The sequence below is a fragment of the Hoplias malabaricus genome, chromosome 2 (genome assembly GCF_029633855.1).
Source record: "Hoplias malabaricus isolate fHopMal1 chromosome 2, fHopMal1.hap1, whole genome shotgun sequence".
NCBI classification, from domain to species: Eukaryota; Metazoa; Chordata; class Actinopteri; order Characiformes; family Erythrinidae; genus Hoplias; species Hoplias malabaricus.
In genome coordinates, this window is record NC_089801.1 from 18,239,940 (window position 1) to 18,248,090 (window position 8,151).

The 8,151-nt window shown below is 40.9% G+C and overlaps 1 protein-coding gene and 1 pseudogene across 1 annotated transcript; both read right to left on the bottom strand.

The window, feature by feature from the left end:
• Positions 1-393: 393 nt before the first annotated feature.
• Positions 394-3,358, bottom strand: LOC136687785 (zinc finger protein 135-like). The gene is made up of 2 exons (XM_066662341.1): positions 3,309-3,358; positions 394-3,012 (listed from the first exon to the last, which is right to left on the bottom strand). The coding sequence occupies exon 2, from the start codon at positions 2,998-3,000 to the stop codon at positions 2,023-2,025; it is 978 nt and encodes a 325-aa protein (XP_066518438.1). The 5' UTR covers positions 3,001-3,012; positions 3,309-3,358; the 3' UTR covers positions 394-2,022.
• A 1,544-nt stretch (positions 3,359-4,902) lies between these two features.
• On the bottom strand, positions 4,903-7,944 carry LOC136687784 (zinc finger protein 135-like; annotated as a pseudogene).
• Positions 7,945-8,151: the final 207 nt, after the last annotated feature.

Sequence of the window (8,151 nt, forward strand, 5' to 3'; positions counted from 1 at the left end):
CAGGTTTGTGTCCTGTGTGAATACGCAAGGACAGAACACACCTCAGACATGGCACTAGTCCATCACTAATGTAGCATTTACAGAACGGTTTAATAAGCTGTCGCACCCACAACAGAGACGTCAGAGAAATGACACCTACATAATAACAAATAACGTTGAGAATCCTCTACAGATATTCCAGAGAAAACATTACATGTGTTTGGTTTTGATCAAACGCTAACATAATAAATAATAACATAATAAATAAATCCACAAATATATATAAATAATATCGCTCTCCAATGAAAAACATGTATCTCAAGAATAGTAACTTTACAGGAAAAGAACAAAACCTTAACTTTCAATGGTAGTCGATGTAAAAATGTTGTATTCCAAGTCATTTTGGAGCATGTTTATTGGTTCATTCATCGTGACACTTTCATACGTTATAGACAGCTGCTGTGTTCAAACTAACAACTGACAAAAGCAGAGATGTACAGTGTATTGCTAAAAGTACCCACTTGTATTCCTTTATATGTATAAGGACTTGTGATATTGCATTCTTAATCCACAGGGTTTAATAGGATGTGTGCCCCACCCCTTTGCAGCTATAACAGCTTCAACACTTCTGAGCTTTCCACAAAGATTAGGAGTGACTTTATGGGAATTTTGACCATTTGTCCAGAAGCGTATCAGTGAGGCCAGACACTGATGTTGGATGAGGCTTGGCTCAGAGTTTTTGCTCCAATTCATCCCAAAGGTGTTCTATCGGGTCGAGGCCAGTCACTCACTCATCCACGTCTTTATGGACCTTGCTTCGTGCACTGGGGCACAGTAATGTCGGAACAGGAAGGGGGCCGTCTCCAAACCGTTCCTAAAGTTGGGAGCATGAAATGTCCAAAATCTCTTAGAGTGTTGAAACATTAATAGTTCCTTTCACTGGAACTAAGGGGCAGAGCCAAACTCCTGAAAAACAACCTCACGTCATAATCACCCCTCGACCAAACATGCACAATGCAGTCAGACAAGTACCATTCTCCTGGCAAACACCAAACACTCATCCATCGAGATAAAAGCGTGATTTGTCACTGCAGAGAACACGTCTCTATTACTCATGAGTCCTTGGTGATGTAAAGCTTGGATGCAGCTACTCAGCTGAGGAAACCCATTCCATGAAGCTCACTACACCCTAATCTGAAGGCCACATGAAATTTGTAGGTCTCTAGCGATTGACTCTGCAAAATATTGGTGACCTCTGCGCATTATGCATCTCAGCATACGCTGAACCCACTCTGTAATTTATGTGGCCTAGCACTTTGTGGCCGAGTTGCTGTCGTTCCCAGATGTATCCACTTTGTTATAATATCACTGACAGATGACTGTGGAACATTTAGTAGTGAGGAAATTTCATGACTGGGAGTGTTGCACAGGTGGCATCTTATCACTGTACCACACTGCAATTCACTGAGCTCCTGAGAGTGGCCCATTCCTTCACAAATATTTGTAGATGCAGTCTGCACACCTAGGTGCTTGGTTTATACACCTGTGGCCATGGAAGTGAGTGGAACACCTAAATTCAATGATTTGGCTATATACAATATATTCAATATACTATATTTATTTAAGTATTTACACTGTGTCTGTATTCACAAGGAAGAAAAACACTATCCAGGATGTTTACATTTATCCTACCAAGCAACATATGGCCAAGGCCAATTAATGACTGACAAGTTAGTTAATCTACATGTTTAAAGTTAGGTCATTTAAAATGGTCTCCTCTAACTCTTGATAACAGTGTCCTTGGAGTTCAAACAGGTAAGTGCAGGGTATTCCTTGCAGTGCGTGTACATCTTACACTATACAGGATCCCTCAAGTGTGTAAAAAAAGATTTATCGTACCGATAATGCTTCTAAAATGTATAAGCCGCCCCCTAAGTACGACTCTGCTGCCCTCCAGTTGGAGAACCACTGCTTTAAAATATGACAAACCAGAAAATAGGTGTCTTATTTTGTCATTTGTGCACACTCATGAGTGTATGAAACTCATAAGACCACATTCTGAACAATGACAGGCTTCTCTCTTGCGTGAACACGCTGGTGTTGGTGGAGAATATGCTGCTGAGTGAAACTCTTCCTACACTGAGAGCAGGAATACGGTTTTTCCCCAGTGTGAATGCGCTGATGTTGCTGGAGATTTGTCCATTGTGTGAAACCCCTCCCACACAGGGAGCAGAAATAGGGCTTCTCCCCGGTGTGAATGCGCAGGTGTTGTTGGAGGTAATCTCGCCTTGTGAAACTCTTCCCACACTCGGAGCAGTTGTAAGGCTTTTCTCCTGTGTGTTGGCGCTGGTGTGTTCTGAGATGACCCAACTGGTTAAAGCTCTTCCCACACTCTGAGCACTGATAGGGCTTCTCTCCGGTGTGAATGCGCTGGTGCTGACGGAAAGTGTGCAAGTCGATAAAGCTCTTCCCACACTGCAAGCAACTGTACGGCTTCTTCTCTGTGTGAATGTACTGGTGCTTCCTGAGGCCGTTCCTATGGACGAAGCTCTTCCCGCACTCTGAGCAGGAATGCAACTTCTCTCCTGTGTGAAGGCGCTGGTGAAGCTGGAGGTGACCCACTTGAGTAAAGCTCTTCCCACATTGTGGGCAGACAAAGGGTTTTTCTCCAGTGTGAATGAGTAGATGTTGTTGAAGGCTGCTGTTCCGGGTAAAACTCTTCTCACACACCGAGCAAGTGAATGGTCTCTCACCTGTGTGAGTGCGCTGGTGTATTTTGAGGTGACCCTCGTAAAGAAATTTGTTCCCACAGTCTGAGCACTGATACGGTTTCTCTCCTGTGTGAAGGAGATGGTGACGCTGAAGACTCTTCTTATGAGTGAAACCTTTTCCACACTTTGGGCAGTGATGCGTAGGGAGATTTCTTCGTGTCCATGTCCTCCTCCTGGTCAGGAGAGGATCAGAAGGTATCTGCTGATCTTCCCGGACTTCAGCTGCCTCACTTTCCCCTTCTGGAGGCATCTTCAGACACTCCTGTGGAAGTCAATTTGAGGAAGAAATTCAGAGTTGTTAAAAATACCAGGGCTGTCTTTGGCATGAGCTGGGAGGCTAATTCATCTGAACAGCTGTCCAAAAACATTTGGCCAGGTAGTGCAGATAAACAAAGCACTTCAAATCACATACTGTATCATTATTGTACAATAAATGCACTAAAATAACAAACTTATCTATTATAAATCAGTCCAACAATCTTAAATTAGCAGCTCTATAATTTATACTCAAAGCGCCATAAATGCTTTTCATATCAAATATAAAAAAAACCTAGTTACATTTCATCTGTTTTCCCCTAAAGCCTCCGCTTATAAACAAACGTGTGCGCGCTCATATTATGTCCGACTCAGCTGCATTCGCCGAATTATCATTCCGCCCACAACTCACGCATATTACGCAAGGTTTTGTTTGATTTATGGTTTTAATTTTGCGTTCAGTATAAATCCCTTAAATCCATTTAACTCTGTAGTGAACACGAATTAGCTTCACGGTAAACTGGGATTATTTGTAGCATGTTTTTCATGATTTATTATATTAATATAAATCTTCCTGATACTGCATTCACAACCAACAGACACAACATTAATAAAAGCATAAATAATAAAATATACAGCATTAAAGCAATACCTCTTCCACAAAATGTTTAAAATATATTTGTATGTCTGCATTTAAATAATTTAAATATATATTTTCAACAGTTTTATGAATATTGTGAATATTCCAACTACTCACAGTCAGAAATCCTGAGTGAATTTAATAATGCATGTTTTTTGCCTCTGAGAATAACTGTAATCTCAACAGGGGTGGATAAAATGTATTAATACATTTCTGTCACAAACATACAACTAATATTTTTATTAAGTATCTGTTGTTGAGTTTCTTTTCTTCAATAATGTACGGAAAATGTAATAAAGACAGTACAAATAAACTGGGATCAATGTAAACTGTGTCCTAGTCTGTCTCAGAGATCTAGGGCAATATATATCGTGTTAGAAAGTTTGTGTCTGTTAAGGAAACAGGTCTACGTACCTACATGCTTTATATCAGCACAACACATTCTAACACACCACCACCACAACAGTGTCACCGCAGCACTGACAATCATCCACCGTTCAAATCATACCTGATCTGTGGGGGTCCTGACCATTGAAAAGCATTATGAAAGGTGCCTGACAAAGTGTGCAGAGCAAAAGATAGACTACACAGTGCTCCTGTGAGGTCAGTGGAGCTGAGAGCATGGACAATGAGTGTAGAAACAATGAGGTTACCTTAATGTTTTGTCTGATAAGTGTATAAAATTAAACAACATAAAAAATACTGCTTCCAGATCAGCCACTGCCTCAGAGTTATTTTCTGATATAATTTCCTAAAACACTTCATAAATTCACTCATTCATTATCTGTAACCGCTTATCCAGTTCAGTGTCGCGGTGGGTCCAGAGACTACCTGGAATAATTTGGCGCAAGAAATACACCCTGGAGGGGGCACCACACCTACGGACACTTTTTTGAATCGCCCCCTATCAACGTGTTTTTTTGGACTGTGGGAGGAAACCCAAACAGACACAGGGAGAACACACCACACTCCTCAAAGTCAGCCGGAGGAAACCCACGCAGACACAGGGAGAACACACCACACTCCTCACAGACAGTCACCCAAAAAATCAAACCCACAAACTCCAGGATCCTGGATCTGTGTGACTGCGACACCTACCTGGTGCTCCACTGTGCCACCTACTTCATAAATTGTTGTATTTAAAAAAGACACAATACTAATGTATTATATAAATAATAGTTTAATACATTAAAGCATCCAAAATAGATAATTGTTTGGATAAATGTCATTATTGTTATTTGTTATATATATGTGCAATCATTATAAATATAGTGTCTTGAAGCTTTACATTTATAAATAAAGTGAAATAGAATAGACAAGAATCATCTGCATCTTATAACATTTAATAGATTTATCCCAAATTATTTCCTCAGCAACAGATAATAGAAATCAATTCATTCATTCATTCATTGTCTGTAACCCTTGGGTCTGGAGCCTACCCGGAATGAATAATCAAACAGAAAGGATAATATTTCACAAGTGATAATACATAAACAGAGTATGAAGGTCTTTATGAAATCTGAGTTTTATTTTTCTAAATTCATGCATTTGCTCAAAATATTGTGGCTGTGGAACCAGGGATTCGGGAATATAATCGAATCATTGGCTGAAAGTCTGCAATATTTAAAAAGCCACATTCTCTGCACTAACCAGAGTCTCTCCCGTGTGATTGCGCTGGTGCCGCATGAGACTACTCCTCCGACTAAAATTCTTCCCACACTGCAAGCAGTCGTATGGTTTTTCTCCAGTGTGAACGAGCTGGTGTTGAAGGAGACTGTGTTTGTGCGTGAAACCGTTTCCACAAAGAGAACAGGAAAAGGGCTTCTCTCCAGTGTGAGTGCGCTGGTGCTGATTGAAATTGGCCCACTGAGAAAAGCTCTTCCCGCAGAGAGAGCAGTAATATGGCTTTTCCCCCGCTGGTGCTGATGGAGGTGGACCCTCTGTGTAAAACGTTTCCCACACAGTGAGCATGAATACGGTTTCTCTCCCGTGTGGATGCGCAGGTGTGTTTTGAAGTTGCCCTCCTGGTTAAAGCTCTTCCCGCACTCGGAACAAAAGAACGGCTTCTCTCCTGTGTGGACGCGCTGGTGCATTTTGAAGTTGGTCAAGTGATTAAAGCTCTTACCGCACTGCGAGCAGGAATATAGCTTATTCCCTGTGTGAATGCGCTGGTGTTTACTGAGTGTGCGTATGTCGATGAATCTCATGCCACAGTGTTCACAGTCATACGGCTTCTCTCCTGTGTGAATGTGCTGATGTGCTTTGAAGGAGCCTCGGTCACTAAATCTCCTTCCACACACTGGACAGCTATACGGCTTCTCTCCCGTGTGAACGAACTTGTGTTTCTGGAGGCTGTGCTTTTGAGCAAATCTCTTCCCACACTGAGTGCAGTTGTAAAGCTTCTCTCCTGTGTGAGTGACTAGATGATGCTGGAGGTGACCTTGTTGAGTGAAACTCTTCCCACACTGTGAACAGACGTGTGGTTTCTCTCCATTGTGAATGAGCAGGTGTCGTTGGAGGCCTATGTGTTGAGTAAAACTCTTCCCACACTGTGGGCAATAGTGAGTGGGCAGTTTTCCGGTGATGATGTGAGAACCAGCAGATATTTGCTGAGCTTCCTCAACTTCAGCTGCTAGATAATGTCCTTCTGGAGACATCTTCGATGATTGTGATGAGCCTGGGGAACACAGCAAGATGAGATTTGCAAATGAATGTCATTTACTACTAGAAAGGATTAAATAACAGATAAAAACATCACAGTAACTCAAAGTAAATTTAGAAACTACATAGACCGTCAATATAGCCAATTTTCGTGATCAATATATTGTCCCAGAAATAATTGTGATATATGATATTTTATATTTTTATAATATTAAGACAATTTTATGCCACTGATATGAAAATAAAATAATTGTTATAATTAAATAATAACACCCCTTTAAAAAGCAATGAACATTTAGGAAAAAAAGTTAGTTATTAAGAATATACATACATTGGAATAGGAATATAAATATTTTTTTAAATACATTTTAAAAACCCACTGTTTTTAAACAAATCCACAAAACGACTCCAGGGTTGTATTCCACAAAGTGGAATTTCTCAATTAGCTAGATAACTTAAACCCAGAGTTGAAGACTGTCCAATAGGAATCTTTCTCAGCTCTTTTCTAATTGGATGGGAGTGACTCTGGGCTTAAGTTATCTAGCTAAAAAAATAAATCCTGCATTGGGGTTAGGGTTAGTGAAATACCCCCCAGAACAGAGAGACCTCAGAAAACCAGAGAACAGAACTGAGAGAGAGAGACAGAGAGAGAGAGAGAGAGAGAGAGAGAGAGAGAGAGAGAGAGAGAGAGAGAGAGAGACTAAATCACAGGAGACATTCTTACGTAAACAAACATACCAGTAAACACGGTGAGCATCACAGAAGACACAACGATTGTGGTCATGTCCATATATTGTACAAAAAGTTGACAATGTCATTATTGTGACAGGTCTATGACTACACATTAAGCAGTGCTGCAAAGGAGACCCCCAGCCAGCACAAATCAGTGGGGTCCACGAGGGTTAAATATGGGCATAACTGGGCTTTAAGGTTGGCTTGGGCTCTGTGTACATTGGCTCATGGGCTATCAATGGAACTGCCTATATCAGATACACTTGGGCAGCCCTATAATGAGGCCCACAGTGGAGTATTTTCATGTATTAAGATTTTGTTCTGCCTGTTGGCCCTGTGTTTAACCCACAGTGGCCCCATCACTGACCACAAAGCATCACTATGAGGAGTCAACACTCAAACCGTGGACCAAACACACTGGTACACACCTGGGCTTCATATATGACGGTGTGTTAACTGCTCCAAGTTCTCCATGCTCAGTGCCAGTTGTGGGCTGAAAAGGTATAAACCCTTCAACTTACTGTGGAGCAGTGTTCATTTCACAGGACTGAAACCCTGCATTCTTGACATTTTCTGAGATATTACTTTTTTTTCAGATCTAATTTTATAAACATATACCTATTAAAATTGTTTTTAATTGTTAATTACACAAAATAAACTCATATACGGAATACATAAATTTTAACAAACTCTAATTTTCCGTGATAGTTTTCACAAAATAATTCCTACTAAGTCGCCTAAAGACCCCTGTCTTTGAAAATAATTTAATAATTAAATATAAACTGGTGAATAAAACTTTGTTTACATTTCACTCCCATCTCCGTCGCGCAGAGCTTCTGTACGCGCTCAAAACCGCTCCGACTGGCAACCGCTACCACCAAGCAAGTGTTCCGCCAAACGTCACGCCAGAATTACACCTGTTATATCTGTATATCTGTACATCTGTTATATCTGCTCTGGTGGCTGTTGTTCACGCTGTTTTTTGTATTATATATTTTTTCTGGTATATTATAAAAAGGGCAGCACAGTCGCACAGCAGGTAGTGTCTCTGCCACAGGATCCTGGTGTTATGGGTTCGAGCTCTGGGTGCCTGTCTGTGAGGAGTCTTGTGTT

Coding starts and splice junctions, on each gene's coding strand:
- LOC136687785 (XM_066662341.1), bottom strand. CDS start 3,000: ATGCCTCCAGAAGGGGAAAGTGAGGCAGCTGAAGTCCGGGAAGATCAG.